The sequence below is a fragment of the Rousettus aegyptiacus genome, unplaced genomic scaffold (genome assembly GCF_014176215.1).
Source record: "Rousettus aegyptiacus isolate mRouAeg1 unplaced genomic scaffold, mRouAeg1.p scaffold_m13_p_3, whole genome shotgun sequence".
Lineage (NCBI taxonomy): Eukaryota > Metazoa > Chordata > Mammalia > Chiroptera > Pteropodidae > Rousettus > Rousettus aegyptiacus.
The window spans coordinates 2,741,021-2,762,481 of NW_023416306.1; the positions used below are offsets into that span (position 1 = coordinate 2,741,021).

The 21,461-nt window shown below is 64.4% G+C and overlaps 1 protein-coding gene and 1 pseudogene across 7 annotated transcripts in view; both read left to right on the forward strand.

Moving 5' to 3' along the window:
- The first annotated feature begins 394 nt into the window (after nt 1-394).
- Nucleotides 395-21,461, forward strand: part of RALGDS (ral guanine nucleotide dissociation stimulator) — a 41,298-nt gene continuing 20,231 nt past the window's right edge. For 2 of the 7 annotated variants that reach the window (XM_016133933.2, XM_016133935.2), the window contains exon 1: nt 12,877-13,229. In XM_016133933.2, the coding sequence (XP_015989419.2) occupies nt 13,128-13,229 (102 nt within the window). In that variant the 5' untranslated portion in view covers nt 12,877-13,127. Of the gene's footprint in view, nt 570-12,876; nt 13,230-13,256; nt 14,263-20,495; nt 20,714-21,461 lie in introns of those variants that run through there. The other 5 variants (XM_036217567.1, XM_016133932.2, XM_016133934.2 and 2 more) reach the window with 4 other exon arrangements.
- LOC118601249 lies at nt 18,666-18,783 on the forward strand (annotated as a pseudogene).

Here is a 21,461-nt window from a genome sequence, read left to right on the forward strand (position 1 = left end):
AATGCACCAGGCGGCGACGGCAGAGGACTCTTGGGACCCGCTGTTCACCGAGTCCTTGGTGAGCTGCGCGCGCGCAGCAAGGCGGGGCTCACGCACACGCGCTGTCCGCGGGCCCGCGCAGGCTCGTGTGCGCGCCCGGCCGTGGACAGGACGCCCAGCGGCCCCTGCGGGGTCCGCCCACGCCCGCCCGCGGGAGGAGGGCCGTGCGCGCCCCCGAGCGCGCTCCCGAGCTCGCGCGGCGGGTTCCGCCTCTCACACCTGCAGCGGGCGGGAGCGGGGGAGGGGCCGCGGCCGACCCCGCCCACCCGGCCGGAGCCCGGGAGCCCGGGCGGAACCGAGCAGTGGGGCCCGAGCGGCCGGCGGCGCGGCGCAGACAATGGGAGCGGCGCTTGCAGCGCGCTTGCCGGAGCCCCGGGCGCGGCGGGGACGGGAGGCCGCGCCATGAGCCCCGCAGCCGGGCGCCCCGCTGTGCGGCGCGCGGGCCGAGGCGAGCAGCCTCTGCGAGCCCCGCGCCCCGTCCTGGGGCCGGCGATGCGCTCCCAGGGCTGAGGATGATGGTAGATTGCCAGGTGAGTGCCACGCCCGGCCCGGCCGCCCTCCCGGGCGTCGCGGGTGGAGGGAGGACCGCGTGCCCCCCGCCACACCCCATCCGGCGGGGAGGGAGCAGGCGCCGTGTCCACGCTTAGCGCGCGCTTACGCAGTTCCGCATTCAACCGCTCCTGGTACAGCTGGGAAACTGAGACCAGGAGAGAGACGGGGACTGGTCCCGGGCTCACGGGGCAGGCAGAATCCAGAGTGGGGAGGGGCGGGGTTCGGCTTTTTAAGCCTCAACTCCTCCCATTGGGTTTCCTTTGACAATAAGAGCCCCTGAGATCCTGAGGCACCTCTGTCCACCCTTGTGGGGCCTTTTCCTCTGGGCATCCCCACTTGGGCACAGGCGCGCGCGCGCACACCCATACAAACACGCTGACTTCACAGGTGGGGAACAGGGAGTGGGCTCAGAGGAGGAGTGCACCCGCGGAGGTGACGGGGAAAGAAAAAGAAGCAGGAGCATCTTGTCTCCTAGCAACATGCCAGGGGGCCCAGAGCATGGGAGGGGAGAGAGATGACAGGCTGATGCCCAGAGGTCTCCAAGGTGCCTAAGGGTCTGCGTAAGCCGGCGCCACCCCCAGGGCCGCCTGGAGAGGACAGGGGCTGGGGTCCGGCATCCTCTTTCGGCACCTGGCACCAGCAGGAGACTCCCGCCCCGGTGTGGGCGGGGCTACAGCGGAGAAAGCCTCAGCTCTTTATACACTGGGCTGCAAAGGTGGTGTGACACCGAGGGTCCCACAGGCTCCTAGACGAGTCCGTCGTCCTCCGTTCTCCACCCACGACCCCCGGTGCTCCAGGTTCCGGGAGAATGCTTTCTACTCCCTCGGGGTCCTTCTGAGCAGAGGGCAGCCTGGGGCTTGGGGTGGTCTTTGGACCTGGGCAGTGCAGAACGTGGCAGAGCACCGGCCACCCGTCTGGGGACAGGGCCATCCTCTTTGGAGCCTTGGGTCCTCATCTGGAAGCGAGTCCGCGTTATGGCCCTGGCTGGGCTGAGGCGGCTTCGTGAATGAACCGCACACTAGGACGGCGGAGGGAAAGGGGGCAGAGGGGCGGCTTCAGAGGTCCTGTCATCCCCCGGAGCCGGCGGGTCCCGCCCCTTTGCCCCTCTGGCCCAGGGCGAGCTGCCGCCTTGACGACATCCAAACAAAGGTGTGTGTTTTGTTTTCTGGTTTTCGGGCCTGGGGCTGCAGTGCCGGGGCCGACCACCAGGGGGAGAGCTGTGCCCACCGTGCTCCGTGGAGCGGCTGGAGCAGAAAAGGGACTCCGGGGGTCATTCTGGGCATCCTCCTGCCTGTGACCCGACACGCGCTTTCTGTTATCAGCCTCCGTGTCCGCCGTGTGAGAAGCTCAGAGGCGGCAGGGGCCCCGAGACCCTCTCATCACTCACAGCTGCTGTGCCCCCCACGCTCACCCTGAGCAGGGGCCAGTGCTGGGCCTCGGGCGGTGCCGGAAGGACCCAGGTGGCCCCCGCCCTCCAGGAGCTCACAGCGGGGGGTCGGGGCAGGGGGACGAAAGCACAGAAGCAAGTCCGGGTGGGAGGGAAGGGCAAGTGCTCTAGGGAAGCGAAGCTGCTGCTGGGGGGAGGTGGGGGGGCGGAGCTAGATGGGATCTAAGGCCTCCAGGGTGGTGACATGTACACTGTGACCAGAAGGACACGAGAAGTGAGCTCTGCACACGTCTGGGGTGTGCGAGGTGGTGGTGGGAGCTCAAAGTAAAGAGACTCAGAAGCAAAAGAATTTGGCCAGAGAGGAGCTGAGACCGGGCTCGGGGCGGCTGGAGAGAGCAGCGTATGGTGGGAGGACCCAGGGAGGGGGCGAGGGGGCCCCCGAGAGCAGGGCCGGACTGGGCCTGGAAGGATGTGCTAGCTGTCTCTGCTGCGCGGCAGCATCGCCCTAACTCAGGAGGACAAACGTTGACCATCTCACAGTCCCTGTGGCCAGGATCCATCTGGGCTCCACTGGGAGAACCTGCCTCAAGGTCTCCTGGGGGGCTAGGGCTCCGGTCTTCACTGAGACTCTCCACGTGTGCAGGGTCTGTCTCCGAGATTAGTCACAGGGCGTTGGCAGGATTCGTCTGGGCAGGGGGTGCACGCAGAGAGGTATTCCAGAAGAAGGTGTCCTATGGACAGGTTGGTTCGAGGAGGTGCGATCTGAGGGAACCATGGTGATGGACAGGAACCTGCACTCTGTCCTCACTGCCCCGGGTCACCACCCGCACGCCAGCTGTTCCTGGGGGCGCCGCCTGGAATGCTGGCTTGGCATTCCAAGGGTCCTCTAGGAGAGGACCCTTCCTTACCTCTTCCTGCTTCTGGTGGCTTCCTTGGCATTCCAGACTCTGCTTCTGTCTGTGCATGGCCTCTGTGCGTCTGTGTCTGGTTTTCCCTGTTCTTATAAGACATCTGCCATTTGCTTAGGGCCCAGCTAACCCAGTGTGACTTCATCTTAACTTGATTACATCTGCCAAGAGCCTATGTCTCAATAAGGCCTTAGGCACAGGTGTCCATGGTTAGAACTTCAACCTACCTTTGGGGGAGCACAATTCAACCTGCAACAGGGATGTGGGAGTGGCTCCTCCCCTAAGGCCAGTTGCCCAGGCACCCACAAATACGGGGGAACAGCTGGAGTCCAAGGAGGTCTGGGAACGAGCCCCCGGCTGGGGGTCGTGGGTGTGAGCGGGGCCGGGCGCATTGTCCGGGTCAGCCAACTCCCGCGGCGTGGCGCGTCCTGGCGCCGCGCCAGCAGGTGGCGCTGTGACCTCGCGGCCGCCCCAGCGCGGTTCTGCGCTGCGGCAGCGTAGGGGAAGGTCTCACCTTCCAGTTGCGAGGAGACGACGCGCAACTGTAAACAGACCAGAGGCACAGTCATTTCAGGCGTGCCACGCTGCGGAGGATGTCAGACAAGGCCCCAGGTAGTGACTGGGCGGAGACTTGGAAGGGCGGCCAGGGAGCCTGGTAGGGACAGACCCGGAGGTGTCAGGAGTTCTCGCTTCCTTCTCCACCTGCGAGCTGAGCCCGCCCCTCTCAGCCGGGTCCGGGGGCCCCGCGGCTGTGATTACACCTGTGGTTTCCAGGCCTCTCTCGTTACTGCAGGGCGGCGTGTGTCCCAGGCCTGGGGGTCACACGGGTGGCAGCCATGGGGACCGGCAGGCTGTCTGGGCAAGTAGAGACTTGTGGGGTCCCTTCCCCAGAGACCCTGCCCAAAAGCTGGGGTGGCGCTGCTTGAACACCCTCACTGCTCCTCGTGGGCTTCTGCCCCAACCTTGCATACAAAGGAGGGAGGGCAGGACGAGCGGGCTCCCCTGGGCATCGGTGAGATGGAGCCAAGGGCCCAGCGTGGTGCTCGGCCAGGAAGTGGAGGCCGATTCTGACTGTGGCCCCGGTCGCCTCTGACTCCGCAAGTCCAATGCCGCTAACTCAGCAGCGGGTCCTGGATCGCTCTGAGCAGCAGATGTTTGTCGAGGGCCTCTGCGCCACGGGTCTCAGCTTCTGTCCGAGGGACGAGACCCTCAGAGGAGAGACGTTGGGACCGGGGGTGTGGACAAGCAGCAGAGCCTGCGGAGGTGTTGGGCTGGGAGCCTGGGGACCTGCCTTCCGTGGCCGCTCTGCCGTCAGCGACAAACGTCTGGGCGTGCTTGGCAGAGTGACCTCCCAGGCCATGCCCGCACCTCTGTCCTGTGCCGGGAGGTCCCTGGCAATGATGGCTGGCCCGGCCTTCCCTGCGCCCGGCCTCGGGCTGCGGGGTCTCACAGGTGCTGGTGCCATCCTCATGGGTGGGGAAACTGAGGCACTGGAGGGTGAAGGGATGCCCACAGCGAGGTGGAAGCAGGGCTGGCGGGTCTGTGTCCCCGTGTGCAGACAGGCCTGGGTGGGGCCCGCACGGGTGCTGGGGCCAAATTCCTTGCAATTACAGTGAGCTCCAAGGTCAGGCCGGGCAGGCCCCAGGGCGGTGGTTTACAGCAGGAGTGGAGACACAGAGCTAAGTGCCCCTTCCGTCCTGCCCCCCTGTAATGAAGGCCTCGGGCTCTGGTCTCTGCATTTTCCTGGGTTCTGTGTTTATTAACCTCAAAGAGTCTTAGGGTCATGATTGTGTGGGTCTCTGTGGGGGTGGGGAAGTCGCCTATCAGGGCAGCCAAGCCGGGGTGGAGAGGAGAGGGCATCCCCCTAAAAATGGCAAGCCCCAGAAAGAAGAGAGTTTCCGTGGCAACACAGAGCAGTTGCTTAGCAACTACAGGCCCCCAAAATCCTTGCCTGCAGGAAGGCTCCGGGCTGGGGGCTTTCCAAGGGCCTGCGTGTGGAACTCAGCTACTTCTTGGGGCTGACCCACCCCCACTCAGCAGCCCCGGTCCGTCCGAGGGAAACCCCGGCCTGCTCGCCGCTCCCCTCAGCCCACCCTGCCAGCCTGCCAGCAACAGGGGCTATTTCCTGGATACCTGAGTGACAGGTGACAGTGAGCATGGCAGAATGTCAGAAAACGCAGGGTCAGAGGGCGCAGCAGGTGTGGGCAGGTGCCAGCAAGTGGGGGGGGGGGCGGCTGGGCATGGCACCCTGTGCTTTGCTCCCCCTGTACCCTACAGCCGTGAGCAGCCTGATCCTGGAGACAGGACAGCAGGGCAGGCTGAGGCGGGGGGCGGGTAGAGCCCCTGGAATGGGGAATGGGGGTTCTGGGCCCAGGGGAGGCAGGTGGCCTCATGGTCAAGGGTCCTGGCTTTGCAGAGAGACACCTGGCTCTGAGTCCCAGTTCAGCACTTATTAGTGGGTGCCCTAGGATGGCCCCCAACCCCTCTAAGCCTGGCTGCTCCCCGAGCTGTGAGGAAAACGTCACCTCGAGTTCCCGTGGGATGGAAGGGGGCTGGCCCTGGGGGATGTCTTAGGGGCTGTTGTGGTTCGTGGGTGCTGACCCTGCGTCTGGCAGCGCAGAGGACGTAGGTGGGGGCCGTGTCCAGCTTGGAGGGAGGGAGGTGCCCGAAACCCTAACAGACCCCGGAAGAGCGCCCCGCGGGGAGTGTAGGGGACAGGTGGCCAGGACTCGGAGCCCTAAGGGCATAAGGCCCGGTGGGGAGGGCAGTGAGGGGTGGGTCTGTTGGTGACCCCCCCAGAGGTTTAAGGGCCCCCTCAGAGAACCAGGATTCTAATCTGACAGTGACCATCACTCTCTGTGTGACCTTGGGCCATAACCTCACCCCTCTAGGCCTCCTGGGCCTCATCCGTCCACCGAGGAAGGGGCGTGCCCACCCCCAGAGGCGCAGGGAGGCTGGCGTGGCGGCCTCGCCCTGTGCTGGGTCTTCAGGCAGCGGCGGGTGTTCCGGTTGACCCCTCCCTGTCCATCGCTCCCTGTTGGAGCGAGGGCACGAGGAGGGGCGGGCACGGCCACATGATGGCCCCGGGGGGCGAGGCGGGAGGTCCAGGAGGTGTGGGGCGCGGGGCCGACCCTGTCCGGCAGGCTGGGTGCCCGGGAGGACAGGCAGCGCCCTTGCTTGCATTCATGCTGGTGGTCAAGCCTGCGGGCCCACGAGGTGAGCCCAGGAGGGGCAGGAGGCCATCAGGGCGCCAGAGGGAACCAAGATGTAAGATCCGGAAACACAGGAGAGCAGCCCCCGCCTGCCCCCCCCCGCCCCGCCTCCCCCCTCCCACCGGTCCCTTCGGGGTGGGCGCGCAAGCAACCGAAATGAGGCCGCTCGGCCCTCCCCACCCCCGCGAGGGCGGGCGGGGTCCCCTCGGGGGCTGGAGAGCTGGGAGGTCCCCTCCTCCCGGGTTGGGATCCAGAGTTGGTTCTCTTGGGAAAGGCACGGGGCAGATACCACTCGAGCTTCCAGGCGTGGCCTCTGGCTGTGTAGAGCTGGTCAGTTGAGAGGAAAATGCCCTTGGCCAGTGAGTGGCCCCGAGTCCAGGAACTTCCCCACCTCCACCTGCACCCATCCTGGGACTCCATCCTGACCAGGGGCCGTTGTCCCAGGAGGCCCTGTCCCTGTGTTTGTCCAGCTCAGAACACGGAGGGTAAGAATGTGGGCGGAGGAGGAGGGAGTTTAAGCCCTACGGGCTGTGCCGTGCAGACCAAGCTCCCCACAGGGCTTTTTGTTCTATCTGTCCCAGTCTGGCGGGGCTGTGGCCAGAGGGAGCATCATCCCGGTCACCTGATCGACCCGGTCGCCATCGATCACGTGGGGTCCCTGGCCTGGGACCCGTGGGAGCTCGAGGCTATCAGTTAAGGGGGAGGGTAGTGGAAGCTCTGGCTGGGACTCACGGGACCCCAGACAGTCAGGCTTCCTAACTCCTCCGTGCCTCGGTCACCTCACCTGTGGGCTCGTGGATGTCGAGGGTTGTGAAATGTTCCTGAAGCACCTGGCGCTGTCACTAGCAGGCCCTCAGCAGGTGGTAGGAAATGCCTGTTACCCTTCATGGAGGGCAGGTGTTTCCCTGGCCCGCCAGCCGTGAAGACAGGCAGCCTTGACTGCCTTTGGGGAGCGGGAGGCGGGCCCCGAGTTGAATCCACATTTGTCCAGGTGGAGACCTGGGAGCCCAGAGAGGTCGAGCAGGTTACCCAGGCCCGACAGCGGGTCCCACCTGGATGGGCTTCCTCCCTAAGTCCAGAGTTCCAGACCCCTGATCCCTCTACCGGGTTTGCTGACAAAGCAGTTGCCTAGGGTGCCCTTTGACTGCCAAATTGCTCATGGTTGAAGTTCAAGGCTGAGGCAGTCCACCTAGCTCAAGGTCCTGGGTGGCCAGGGAGGTGACAGCCGTGGGCTTCGGGGCTGGCACTTGAGCAGTGCCCGGCGTGGCAGGCCTGAGCTGGCAGCCCACCTGCCTGTCCCCTTGTAGCAGACTATTGCAAACCTTCAGGATTTCAGGAGGAGTTTCCAGACTCTTGGGACTGAACGATACCGGCCCAGAGCACACGCCTCCTTCCGCTGGCACCGGCCCTGCCAGGAGCGGGCACCGGGCCAGCCCTGGGAAGCGTGCTCACAGCGTGGCCATCACGGTCTGGCAGGCCTGCAGGAGCGGAGCTTATGGGCTTCGGGGGCTGTGTGTACAGTTCTGCACCTGCGCGTGGCCGTCCTGGGAGCATCACCTGCCTTCGGCGATTCCGTGCGGGTCCGAGTGAATATGTGACCATGTGCGTCATTGTGTGCCGCCCCTGTGTGTGGCAAAGTCTAAGGTTTGGCCGGAGGACAATGGGTGGCTAGAGGGTGGGACAATAGTGTCTCTGAAGCAGGTCACTCAGCCCCAGGGCCCTGGAAACCCAAGGTGTGACCAGCGCACCTCCAACTGCCCCCCACCCACCCGGGGGAGCTCCCTCCCCGCGGCAGGACTGTGGGAAAGAGGGCAACGGGCACCAGCCCCGCCACCTCCCTGCAGCCTGCTGGAGCCCCAGGTCCTCCCCAGAGGCCCCCCTCTGAAGGGGCAGCCTCGCTTCCCAAGCCCGGGGCCCCCATAGGGGAGCAGCAGGCGGGTGGCGGCACCCAGCACGCGGTGTCCCTGGCACAGCAGGCAGCCTCCTCGCCACAAGGGCCCGTTTGTCCTGACTTCCCCGGCCCCGAAGCCCCGAGCGACCAGGCTCTGCTGGGCACAGGGTCCTGTTTGTGGGCTCAGCGCCCTCCCCGCAGCCTCAGCGGGCCTCTGCTGTGCTACTCAGCCCGGTCCAAACACACTGAGTGACCTGCTTCTCCGACAAGCAGAGCCCCGCGCCCCGCGCGACGGCCTGGAGCAGATTCGGTGAGGAGAGAAAAGCCAGGCTGAACCAGAGCTGAGCCGACTGCCCGGCCCCCTCCCACCGATGATGTCTGGGGGCTGCCGCCTCTGGGGACCTCCAGGCTAGCTCCTGAGGACCTCCTGGTGGCTGTCTCCCGCCCCAAACCCCTGCCGGGCTCACCTCCCACTTCGCCCCTCCCACTCCCGTTCTGGAAAGCACTTCAGTGGCAGGCGCAGAGAGCCATGCTCTTCCTCCTTGCCACCCCTCAGCTTCCTCTCCAGCCTCACCACCTCCTCCAGGAAGCTTTCCTGGTCATCTTCCCACAAGGAACTCTTTGGCCCCGAACCCTGCGTATTTTTGAGTCCGGGAACTTGGAAGCTAGAGGCACCATCTGGGCCATCGAGTCCACTTGTTCACCCCGGTCCCGGTTGAGAGCCCACTGGGTGCCAGGGGACATTCTAGATACATCAGGGCACAGAACTCCTGCTCTCGAGGTGCGTACAGCCCTTCCAGTTTTAAAAAGAGGGAGGAGCTTCGAAAGCGCGTGGAATGCCGGGGCCTGCCATTCCCGTGACGTGCGCGCATAAGCGAGTTGCAGAGGCACCCGCCTACCCGGGAGCGGTGTTAAGAACTGTCCACGGGCCAGGTGGGCACCATTCGGGGCTTGGGCATGAGGGACGGACAGGACAGATGTGGCTGTTGGCCGCGGGGAGTCGGGGAGCCTCAGGTCGGCAGGGAGCATAAACCCATCCTGCAGTCAACGATTTGTTTTGACGTCTCAGCTCACCTGCCCCGTTTAAAAGTTGCAGCAGCCCTGACTCGCCATTCACAGGGCCTGTCCTGAGTGCTTCTAGCCAATATTTCGTTGGCCCTAGGCAGGCTTTTGGAGGCAGAGGTCATCCCAGGCTTGGGCCAGAACGAGGCTCAGCGGGGGAAGTCTCCGGCTGGGGTTTGAGTCCAGAGCCCCAGCTCGTAGCTGCCACTTTAATCCTTAGAATTGGACACTGAGTTCCTTGGGGGCTGGGGGCTGGTCGTGGGGGCGGGAAGCTGGCCTCGTCTGCCACAGGAGGGGGCTGCCGGGCACCACGCCAGGGGGAGTGGCTGGGGCAAGGCCGGGATTCTTGGATCCTCTGCTTCTTGGCAACCCGTGTGACTCAGTGGGCTGGTAAAAGGGGCCGGCGGGCAGGCAGCCAGCGCAGGGGAGCCCTCGGGAGGGTGAGTCAGCCGCTGACCCTGGGTTACTGTCCTGCCTGGGGCGGGGCCGAACCTCAGCTGCCAAAATAAGCACCCCCCCCTGCCTTTCTTTCTGTCTCCCGGCTCCCCCCAGCAGGTGCTTCCTGTGACTCTGCCGCTCCTGGAGGTCCCCAGGTCTCCCCGGCCTGGAGCAGGGCTCAGGGCCTCCTGCTTTCGTTGCGTGGCCTTCCATAAGTCACTCGGGGGCTCCGGCCCCCTTCGGCCCTCCTGTAAAGCAGGGGCCCCTGGCCACGGAAGGGCACCCTGGGGATAGGATCACCCTGGGGTCTTGTTGTAAAAAGCCGGGGGCGGCTGCGTGGCTTTGGGCGAGTTTGGTGCCATCTCCAAGCTCCGGTCCCCGAGCTCACCTGCAGACCTGCCTCCGACATCCTGACAGTTCGACGATATTCACCCTGTCACATTCGTGACCAGCGGGAACGCTGCGGGGGTGTCGACTCTGGCTTAGGCACCGGGTCGGTGGGGAGGGCCAACGGGCGAGTCGGAAGTCAGAATCCCAGGCCGAGCCTCGTGCAGGGGACAGACCCCTGGCCCGCGGGCAGGGACGCGGCAGCCCCACGCCTGCCCGTGCCACTGGGAACAAATCTGCTCACGCTCTCGGCTGTGGTACAGACGGGGGGGTGGGGAGAGCACGTGGCCCTGGGGGCCGAGATGCCCGGGCGTGCGGCTCGCCTTGGCGTTGCCTGCTGTGCGGCCCTGGGCACGTCGTTTGCCCTCTGGGCCTCGATCTTCTGTTTTACGACAGAGATCATTACTGCGGCTTCACCTGCTTCGCGGATGCTGAGTGGTAAAGTGCTTTTTCCCATCACGGAAGGCCAAAGGCAGGGCTCTGGGGGAGGGGGCGTCGGGAGCTGCTCCTGCCTCCGAGGCTTCTAAGTGGGGTGAGCATTGGCCTTTGGGCCGCAGACCGGCATGTGTTTGCGGTACCCTGGTCCCCGGGAGCCTCTCAGCGCTGCAGGAGGGGAGGCCAGGTGCTGCTGCACGCTGGGCCCAAGCCGTCGTCTTGGCTTGGGGGCTGGGTCACCTGTGCGCACACCTGAGCGTCACCCCACCTAACAGAGCCTGGCCAGCAGGGACTGTGTTGAGTGACTAGGTTTCCAGAAACGGGGGGTGGGGGAAGCTGGGTGGTCCCCCCAGCCCCCAGCCGGACCCCGAGTCAGGTCAGGAGGCTGCAGGGAAGAGGAGCAGCCGCTGGGCGAGGCCTCTCCTGTCTGCGGACAGGAGGTAGCGCTGAGTAAACAGCTTCGAGGGGAGTCACCGCTCCGGCTCTGAGTCACAGCTCCTAGCGACAGCCACGCAGTGTTTATCAACAACATGCTTCACCACCACCAGGGCCTGCCCCCAGGAGCCTGGAAAGGGGGGCCCCCCGGGCTCTCTCCCCGACAGAGGGCCTGAGGCCGGGCGGTGGGGAGCGTTGTCACACATCCGTGCACACGCGTGCGGCTGAGCCGGGTTTTGCTAGGGCTGGGCTGCGTGTGGCTGGCCGGGCACGGCATCCCATGGCGTAGTGGGACCGTTGGCAGGTCACGTGACCTTGGTGTCCTGAGGCGAGCGAGGGGACAATGGTACCCTCCGGTGTGACGGTGGACAGGGCTGGTGTGGGTGCTCCGCGAGGCCGTGGCGGCACCGAGCCGGGTGCACAGGACGTCCTCCCGGGCCCAGCCCAGGAAGTGGGGGTGCAGGTGGAGCGCGCCTAACGGTCCCCAGCCCCCAGAGCGCTGGCTGTCGGTGGCCAGTCTGGTCTTCGTTCCAGGCGGTGACAGTGATGCGGTGCCCCACATGGTGACACCGGGCCAGCAGAGAACAAAGACGCCTCTGCTCTCCCCCACGGAGGGAGGAGGGGCGGGTGTACCCCGCCCCCCGAGACCCCGCCTCCCTGGGGCTCCCGCATCACTCGCCTGCAGCTGGGCATCCTTCCTCCTGGCTGTGACTCAGGCCCACTCCCCAGGGCTGGCCAGCTCTGTGGAAGGAAGAGCCCCAACCAGGGCCCTAAGACAGGCCTGTGCTGGAGGCTGGGGCGGGGAAATGTGGGGGTGACAGGCTGGGAGGCTGGGGTTCGTGGGAGAAGAGCACAGGGAGCTTTGTGTGGGCCCAGGAGTCACGGCAGGGAGGTGTGGGCCTTGTTCTGGGCCTGGTCCCTGGTTCCCAATGGGTCCCCATGCCCCCCACCCTCAAACACATTCACGCAGTTGGACACACTGTCCAGTCCGCTGGCCCACGGACCCCCTCTACAGCCCTGGGCCCAGATTCCCACCTTGAAATGAGGCGGCCACAAGCCACAGCTCAGGGAAGGCCCGCTCCACATCATCCAATTCCCGCAAAGGCCTGGGAGCTTCCTGGTGCGTGAACAGAGCAGCCAGACAGCATCAAGCAATGCCGAGGTCCACGGCCAGGCAGCACAGTGGGGAGAAGCCAGGTTGGGGACAGACGGCCTGGACGCCCCGGGCTGTCTCCCTCCTCTGAGCTGTGCTGAGCCCCGCCTGACCCAGGCCCTGCTGGAGTCTGCACGAGATCGAGCCCTGCGGCACCTGTGCCAGCCCTGGCGGCCTCCCTGCACACGGACCGGGGTGGCCTTGCGGCGCCCACTGAGGTCCTGTCGCAGAGCCCGTGCCGAGCACCAGACACACCCCCAGCTGCCATCTGGGGCTTGTCCTTGGGGACAGAACGAGCTTCAGGGCTCCCGGCGAAGGGTCATACCCGCCAGCGTGCACGGAGTGTTCGTGTGTGCCGGGCGTGGGGACAGGCACGGGACCGGGGCGCGCTCGGAGTGCACGCCCCGTGAGTGCTGAGTTCCCGCCGCATCCACCCACGCCCCCGCGCCCGGCCCACATATGCAGAAACCGCGGCCCAGAGGCCCTTGATCGCTGGCCCAGGGGCCCGGAGCTGGCCGATTCAGAGTCCGGTCACTTCCGCTGCATCTCCAAGGTCAGGGCTCAGCGTCCCCATGCACAGCAGGCTGCGGTGGCTGGAGACCCTGCAGGGGTGCCTGGGCAGTGGGGCGCGCAGAGAGGACTTTGGATTCTCCCGTGGGTGGGGCAGAGGCCATCGGAGGGCCGGGGGCGCGGGGGGAGACGTGCTCCGGCTGCGGGCGTGAGGGTGGGCACGGGGAGGCAGGAAGACGGCCTCCGCGGGGTCGGCCCGGAGCCCCCCAGCGCCGCTTCTCTGATACCCGCCCGCCCAGCCCTCCACCCCGTTGGGAACCCCCCCCCCGGGGCTTCCCGGCTGGTGTGCATGGGGTCCTTCCTTCCATGAAAAGACGTTTGTGGGAGCCCAGGGGTGGGAGTTCAGGGCCGAGAGCCCCAGGCGAGGCGGGAGGGGGGGGGCGACTCTCGCGTGTGACAGCCTCTGTGCCCCTCCCTCGCCCCTCCCTCTGTGACGGGCCAGCCCCAGCGAGAAGAGGAAGCTGCAGGTCCCACAGGGGACCAGGTCTCTCTGCTGCTGGGCTCTCAGCCGCCCACTCAGCCGTGCGCCCCGCACCCCACAAAGCCACCGGAAGAGGATGTGGAATGCTCGGGGGGGGAGCCAGAGCGAGAGCTGGCAGGGCTCGGTGTCGGGGTGGCATGCTGGGCCCCGGCCACCCCGCCAGGGCCTGGGGGCCCGATGTGCCTGCATGCCGACCCCGGAGCCCTTGCCAGCCCCCTCCTCCTCCTGACCTCCGTCATCCTGCGTGCCCAGCCCGCTGCCCACCAGGGACCCCGGAGGGTAAGGACACGGCCCAGGCCCTCGGCCTCTGCGTTCAGGGATCGGGCTCTGAATGCCCACGGCAGGGCGCCTGTGGGCTCTGCAGAGCTGGGCACAGACACAGGTCCTGGGTTGTCCCTGCACGAGCCTGGGCAGGTCCCCGGCCCACCCGCGCCGCCGGGCCTCAGGCTTCCATTTGTCAGACGGGTGTTGGGTTCGCTCTATGGTTTCCAGTGTCCGCTTTGCAGCAAAATGAGAGATGGAGACCAGGTTGCGAGTTTTTCTCAAAGCCGGTGCGTCCACTTAACGCCGGCGCCTCTTCCGGGCGGTGTGCCCGCCAAAGTAAACAGCTGGCCACCCCAGGTAGTTCCCCAAGTTTAAAGCAGAATCCCGCGTCTGGGCGCCAGGGGCGAGGCGCTGGGAGGGCCGAGTGGCAGGGACGGCTTCCGGACCCCGGCCGCGGCTTGCAGTAAGTGGGGCTCTTCCGTGCTGCGTTCACACCCACCCGGCGGTCCCTCTGGCTGGGCCGTTTTGATCTCGGTGACTTGGACCTGTCACCTTTCTGACTCTGGGTGGTGGTTTCTCCACAGGCAGGGAGAATGGGGACAGGGCCTCACGGTGTCGGGGGGTGACAGCTGGGCCCACCCCCAGGACAGTGGGTCTGAGCTGGAGCCACCAGGCCGGCGTAGGGCCGAGTCCCATCCGCACTTCCTTGGCTGGCCCGTGGCCTAGTACAAGCGGGAATTCCTGGCCATGCCCGTCATGGGAGCAGGTATGACAGCCATGTGGGTGACACCAAGTCTAGGCACTTGGGTGCTCGACTCCCCTGGGGCAGGTGGACAGACAGGCAGACGGGCAGAAGGCTTCTTGCGGAGCCTGGCTCCCACCAGCCATGGCCCGGGAAGCCAGGCCCGCCGTGCCCAAGGGCAGGAAGGGCTGGGTGTACCTCGCCTGCGTCTCCGTGGTGACCGCCAGGCGGTGGGCTGTCGCCCACCGACCCGCTCTCCGAAGCCCCACACCTTGGCCAGCGCCTCTGCCCGCGCCAGCCACCGAGGTGAGTTTCCAGGGCAACCGGTGCCTCCTTGGAGAGGCCGGGCAGGTCACAGCCGCGGGAGGTGGTCCCCTCCCCCTCCCCTCCCTCTGGGACTGGTCGAAGGCGTTTTGCTGGGAGCCATCACAGGGGTGTCTCGGTCTGCCGTTCCGGGCGGGGTGCTGCGGGGCTGCCCCAGCGCGCCCGCCCCGCCGGCTCGCTGCAGTGGCTCCTGCTGTGTGGATGGCGCTTCTCAGGTGACAAGGGGGGCCCCAGTGCCGTGTTTTAGCACCTGCTCTTCCGAGAGCCCGGTGGTGGCATCGTTGTCGTCTCCATCCTCCCGGTGGAGATACTGAGGCTAGGGAGGTGCCGAGCAGGGACCCGAACACAAGCCTCGGCTCCAGGTCCTGAGTTTCTTAAACCGACAGGAAGGGAACGGTGCCCGGGGACAGGCGGGGCGTGGCGTCTCCCGCCCGGCAGCGCCGTGGGGCTCGAGGCTTCTGCTTGGCGCCAGGTTTGGGGCTGAGACCGGGACCCGCCAGGCCACTGGTCCTTCGCTCAGCCACGTGTGTGCCGTGCTCACCAGCGTGGGCTCTGCGGGGGGCACCGTCTCCCCCGCTCACCCTGTGCCTCTCTGTTGCTCTGTGTTCGGCGCTCAGCGGCAGAGACTGAGACTGTTTGTGTCCCCTTCTGCTTCTCGTCCCCTCCGGGCCTCCACCTCCGGACGTCACCTGTCACCTGTCAGATGTGTGGCCTTCAGAGGTGTGAGATGTCAGTGCCCCTGATGCCACGGGAGGAGGGGGCAGTTGTCGGAGTGGCCGGTTCCCGTTCCGGGGATGGCGTTTAGCACAGTGACCCTGGATTGTGCGTTTGCTCTGAGTGCCGATGTCACCCATCAACATCTGGGGGTCAGAGGCCCCTCTCCGAGGAGCACAGCGAGGGCCCATGGCGAGCCCACGGCATCCTGGGCCGTTGCCATGGCTCTGGGTGTTGATGTGTCTTGTTGTGATTGTCCCACGAGGTCAGAGATTTGGGGCGATGATGAAGTCACACCCCCCCACACACACACTCAGGATGGTCTCCTGAGATCTGGAGGCTTCTTCCCCCACCTCCTGACCTCATCAAGGCTCTGCCTTCTTCCTTGGGGATCCCCTCCTTCCTGATGGGAAGAGGCAGTTCCTAGAAACCCTTCAGCAGAGGAGGTGGGGCTGGGCCAGGCCCACCCACTGTGCCGGGAGTTCCCACTCCGGCCTAGGTGCGTCACCTTCCAAGGTGTGTGACCTCCCGCCAAGGTGTGTGCTCACCCGCCCACAGTGAGCCACCCCGGGGCCCAGGCCGGCCGGGAATGGTGACGTAGTTGCGGAGAAATGACGGAGGAGCCTGGCCAGGCCACAGCCTCCCCGCGTCCTCCCGGGCTCTAAATATAGACCACAGAAGGCAGGCAGAGTGGCCGCCACCTGCCCAGAGAGAGGTGAAAGGGTTTCCGCCAAGGCCTGTCCTGAGTCTGGGTACTTGGCTGCTGGTCCTCCCTGGCCACCAGCTCCCTCCGTGACCTTCGCCCAGCCCAGGGTGGAGGAGGTGATGGCCAAGGCCTCTGGTCACCCAGATGTGGCCTTGAGTCCCGTCTCTCGCCGAGTCCTGTGTGCCTGGCAACCCTCCTTCCCCCTGCCACCAACGCCGCTCCCTGGATCCGAACCTCGTTCCCTGGGGGGACCCAGCTACCACGTACCGGGCCAAGGGGTGGGCAGCGGTGCCAGCTAGCGCCTCACGGAGCAGTTGGTCTTCTGCCCGACGACATGCAGGGGTGGGGCGGGGAGAGCGCCCTCAAAGGGTCACGACCTCTGTGTCAGGGGGACCCATGGTGGGATGAAAATGGGAGGAAAAGGGGCCCTGGAGGTTGGGCCTGAGCACAGCTTTCCCTGAGAGCGGAGGCGGCAGCTCCGGGGGCCCCTGAGCCAGGGAGCGACGCCAGGCCCAGCCCGGACACTCCCTGGCCGGCGGGGACAGCTGCCCGTGAGCCCCGCCCCAGCCTCCTGGCATGTGTGGGAATGCAGACCTGGTACGGCCAGGTTCCCCAAAGTGACAGGAGAAGCCAGAAGTGCGGATTTTTATATGAAATCACCTGACCTTTTACTGTTGGCTCAAAACTGAGAAAACACTTTGCAAGCCAAACAAAGCACACGTGTGCGCTGGGTTTGGCCCGGGCTCGTCCGCGGCTGTCAGCCCGCGGCCTGCGCCAGGAGCATCCCGACTACAGACCGGTCCATAGCAGCGTTTCCTGGGGCTTCCTGTGACCCCGGGAAGGGCAGGCGCACCCCACAGGGAAAGGCCGGGGACCTGGGGCAGCTGGGGGCGGGGCGCGCAGGACGAGGAGGAAAGGGGTGGCCCCGATTTAGAATAACCCCCCACGTCCTACAGCACGCCGCGCTCTCTGTTCCGCCCAGCAGACCCTCCAAGGGCAAAGGTCATCGTAGCCTTGACCTTCAGGCGCACCCAAGGTCGCTGGGGCTGCCTCCAGCACCATCTGAGCTCTGTGCCTCAGTTTCCCCACGGCGGCGGAGTCCCCAGCCCCTTTTGTTGTAGGGGCACTGTCAGTGCCCCCAGGCACGGGAAGAGGGCGAGGCTGGCCCAGTGTCACTGCTGCCCGGTCCCGGGATTGTCGTCCTCCCCTCGGCGGCTGCTGGGGGCCTCCGCAGCCTCGGCAGGGCCTTTGGGCGTGGGGAGGTCGTAAGTCTCCAACTGTGTCTTTTTTTTTTTTTTTAACTTCCATTATGGAAAATTCTAAATAGATACCGAAGTGGAGAAAATGACAGAGGGACCCCCCCCCCAGCTGAACCGTGGCGTAGGGGCCATTCGTTTCTCCTCTAACGGCCCCGCATCCTGCCCCTCCCCCTCCGCAGAGGATGTGTACACAGATCCCAGACACATCGTCCCGGCCACAAATACTCCACTGTGTCGTTACTCTAACAGTGACCCACATCCCGTGATCACACCCCAAAAATCACGTCAAGTGTCGTCACGTATCCAGGAACGTTCCGATAATCCGAATCGTCCCTGAGGTTTTTTTTTAAAAACAATCGCCCTGTTCAAATCACAGTACAAAATCCGCGTGCCGCCTTCGGGTGCCGTCTCTTACCGTTCGTTTGTAGTTTCTCCTCGATTTTTGGCCCCGAAATGTATGTGTTGAAGAAACTGAGTTTCTTCCGTTTGTCCTGGAGAGAGTTTCACAGTCTGGAATTTGCGGACTATGTCCTCATGGCGCGTCGAACATGTTTCTCTGTTCCCTGTAATTCTCCCAAAATGGTAGTTACAGGCAGAGGCCTGGTCGGATTCACATTCAGTTTGGGGCAAGAACACTTTGTGGGTGGCTCCGTGTTCTCGCATCAGGCGGCAGGAACATGCTGCCCTGGTCCCCACTCTTTTGGGCTGGCCCTCCACTGGGTGAGAAGACATGTAGCCCACAGCTTCGGGGGGAGGGGGAGGATTATGGGGGAGCGCATGAGGGCTCGGAAGAGGGCCCAGGGCAGAGGGTCGGCCTGCCTGACCTGGGGACATCAGGTACCTGTGTGAAGTGCCTTTTGGTTAGCTCTGCCCCCTTTACCCAAGGACAGTACTCTGCCTTGGAGGCAAGGTGGCCTGCTGGGGGAATGGGGTCACACAGGAAGAGAGGGACGGAGCTGGGCTTCCAACCCAGGCCTTTCAGTGCATGTACCTGTCCGTGCCACACTGCCACCCTGGGAACTAAGCGTGTGTGTGCACATGTGCACGCATGTGCACACACATAGCTAAGCAGTGAGCAGACTTACCAGGACCCCAGAAGGGAGCCCCAAAGCCAAGACGAACAAGGTAGAGGGGGAAACTTCGTCAAAACAGACATTAACTTGAGGTTAGTGGTTAGGTCAAGGATATAGCACCACACCCCTCCATGTGAATGATGTCCAGGGAGCCGGTGGCAGCCAGCCCACTGGGTTGTGTTGGGGCAGGTGTAGCGATGGAACCGCCCACTCCTAACCTCTCCAGCCTACCTGAGGCCCCCAACCCTGCCACCCTGGGCCTTCAAGGCCAGAGAGGTGGGGATGTTGGGTGCAGCTCTCTGTGCACTCATGAGTTCCTCGGCCTCCAGGGGCCTCCTCCTGGCTGTAAAATAGGCCTGAGCTTGAGAGACCAGAAAGGAGAGAGAGCGAGCCCCGGCAGGTGCGGCGTTCACGTGGCAAGTTCTGTAGCATTGCCCCAGGAAGAGTGGGAAAGAAGCTTCTAGCCAGAGGGCAGTGTCCAGTGTCCAGGTCACTCCTTTGCTGCTCTTTAAGGATGTCCTCCTTTTAACTGTGCCCCCACCCTCCTCAGGGCAGGATCAAAAGCTTCCTATACCACCTTCTAGGGATCTTCACCCCAAACCCAATCTACCCATCTTGCTTTAAAACAAACAAGTCTACGGCCATGCCACCCTGAACAAGCCCGAACCCGTCTGATCTCAGAAGCTAAGAAGGTTGGGCCTGGTTAGTACTTGGATGGGAGACCACCTAGGAAGACCAGGTGCTGTAGGCATAAAAAACTAAAAAATAAGGGATTGTAAACTGACAAGGTCCTTGCAATCTGTGAGGTCAACCAAGGGTTGCCTCGCCTAAAAATATTTTAAAAATGTAAAATAAAATAAAAAGACAAACAAACCCCCATCACTTATTACATGTGTGTGATTATAAATATTTAGAAATATTGGAAAATTCAGAGAAGTGGAAAATGGATAGCCGCGCCCAGACGTAACCACCTCGTCATGTGCACGTGTGGAACGCCTAATTCTGGAAGCACGTTCGGCACCGTGGTTCATCCTCCGTGTGCAGTGGCACCAAGGGTCCTGCCAGTCGGCACAGGGCATTTGTGCCGATTCAGTCAGGCAGAGTTGTAACCGAGGTGTCCACAAACATCCCCCCTGGAAACTCATGTCCACACCTTGAATCAACACCTAAGGGCGAATTCCTAAGAGCAGGATTGTCAAGTCAAAGGGCATGAGCATTTTTTTAAGGTCCTTAATAGAAAACAGTAGAAATTGTTTTCCACCACGCGCCACCCTTGGGTGCTCAAGCTGCCCAGGAGGGTGGGTGCTGGGGCCCCACTGTCCAAGGCCGGCTGAGGCTTGGCTCATGGTGGATGCATGAGATACGCTTATGAAATGCGTAATGTGGTCGGGCCCTCTCACTTTGCCGGCGAGAAGCCGAGGCCGGGTGGTATGGCACTGGTTCTGGGGACGCTGGTGGCATTGACAGGGCCGCTAACAGCAATCAGCGGCCAGTGGTCACTGTGGTCATCAGTGGTTACCAGCGATGGGCAGTGGCTAGGTGTGTGTGGGGGAGGGGCCATTCATTCATCCATCTACACATGTTCTCTTGACCCTGCCGCTAACTTTCAGGGTCCCTCTTCCCTTCCCACTGGCTTCTAGAAAGAGTGAAAGGCTCCCGAGCCCTGCTTCCCCCCCAGCCCTCAGCGGCCTCACTTCTACCCTCACCTGGCCCTGAGACCCTGAGTGCTCCAGCCACCAGTGGTCCCAGCCACGAGGACAGTGGCAGGTGCTCCGGCCGGCACTTGTCCCTCTTGATCTCGTCCTCTTGAATGTCTATAAGGCCCCAACCCCTATAGGCCAGGCGGTGATGCCTGGTTTCAGCCCTCTGCTCACCTCCCTGACTACTGCTCCTCTGGGTAGCTGAGGGGCAGAAAGGAGATAATGCAGGCAAAGGCCCCTCTCCTGGCACCAGACACAGCCCCCAAGTGCGCATGAGCACTGAGCTCAGCTCGCCATTCCAGGACTCAAGCGCACACAGCGGGGCACAGGCGCCAGCTGAGTGCTGAACACCAGTGTGATTCTCTCGGGTGAAGAAACCGAGGCTCAGAGAGGTTAAGCAACTTGTTTAGGGCCACAGAGCTAGGGAGGGGCTTAACTAGAATTCGTGGGAGGCGGATCTGACTCCAGGGCCACATGACCCCAAGTAAACACGTACACAGGTCCATACCTACACAACACGCACGCTACACTGGCGCAGACACAACAACGCGAGTTCCCCGTAGGACACCAGTGCCGGCAGGCTGGCGGGGCGCCCGCGCGCACGTACACGCGCCCCTGGCCCCGCCCATCCGCGCGCGGGCCCCGCCCCCGGGCGCGGGCCCCGCCCCCGGCCTGACCTCAGCGGGGCCGGGCCGCGCGCGCATAGCGCAGGCAGCGCCCAGCCGCGCGGGCCTCCGCTGCCCGCGCCGCCCCGGGTCCCGCGGCCCGGCCGGCCGCCCACACCGCCCCGAGCCGTCCATGGTGCAGCGCATGTGGGCCGAGGCGGCCGGGCCTGCGGGCGGCGCCGAGCCGCTGTTTCCCGGCTCCCGGCGGAGCCGCAGCGTGTGGGACGCCGTGCGCCTGGAGGTGGGCGGCCCCGACAGCTGCCCCGTGGTGCTGCACAGCTTCACGCAGCTCGACCCCGACTTGCCGCGCCTGGAGGTGGGTGAGCCAGGGCGGCGCGACCCGCGGGCCAACGAAGGGGTGGGGGGGCGCGCAGCGTCCTGGTAGGTCCGGTGGGAGGGTCCTTGCGCGGAAATACCCATCCTTGCTGTAACCCAAGGCGGCTAGGTGGGCATGGGGGCCGCCGGCACGCCGGTCCAACAGTACAGGTACAAGGACCGGGTCTCCGTGCCTCTCTGTTCGTCCTGCTGCGCGCCCTTACCGAGCCCGGGTGTGTCAACTTCGTGCCTCTGCAGCCCAGGTAGACCTGTTTCTGCAGGTTGTCACTTTATGTCCAGGAACTTCCCGACGACGGCAGGGCTGGGCCTTACTTCACCTGCATTGCCAGCCTGCACAGGCAGGTAGGCTTTGCCATGCAGGTGGTAAACTAGTGATTAGGGCGGCAAACTCTGAGAGTCCTCAGAGGCGGCTGGGACCACAGTGGCCTTCCAGGCAGCCTATGGTCACATGGATCTGATGTTCAGGGCTGCTCAGCCCCGGGAGGGGAAACGGGCCTCCAACCTGTGGGGCCAGGTATCCAGGCTGCGAGGTTGGGACAAGGGTGTCTCATGCCCGGAGGGGAGGCTGACTCATTTCTACTTGATTTGAAAATGCCCAGATACCAAGAATTTGTAAGGATTTGGGAAGATTCAGAGAAGAGGGGATGTGCCTATCACAGATGGGGCTGGGGGTGACCTCTAGGTAAAGGCTGGGGCTCTGGCTCCTGCACAGCGGGTCTTGGGGTGAT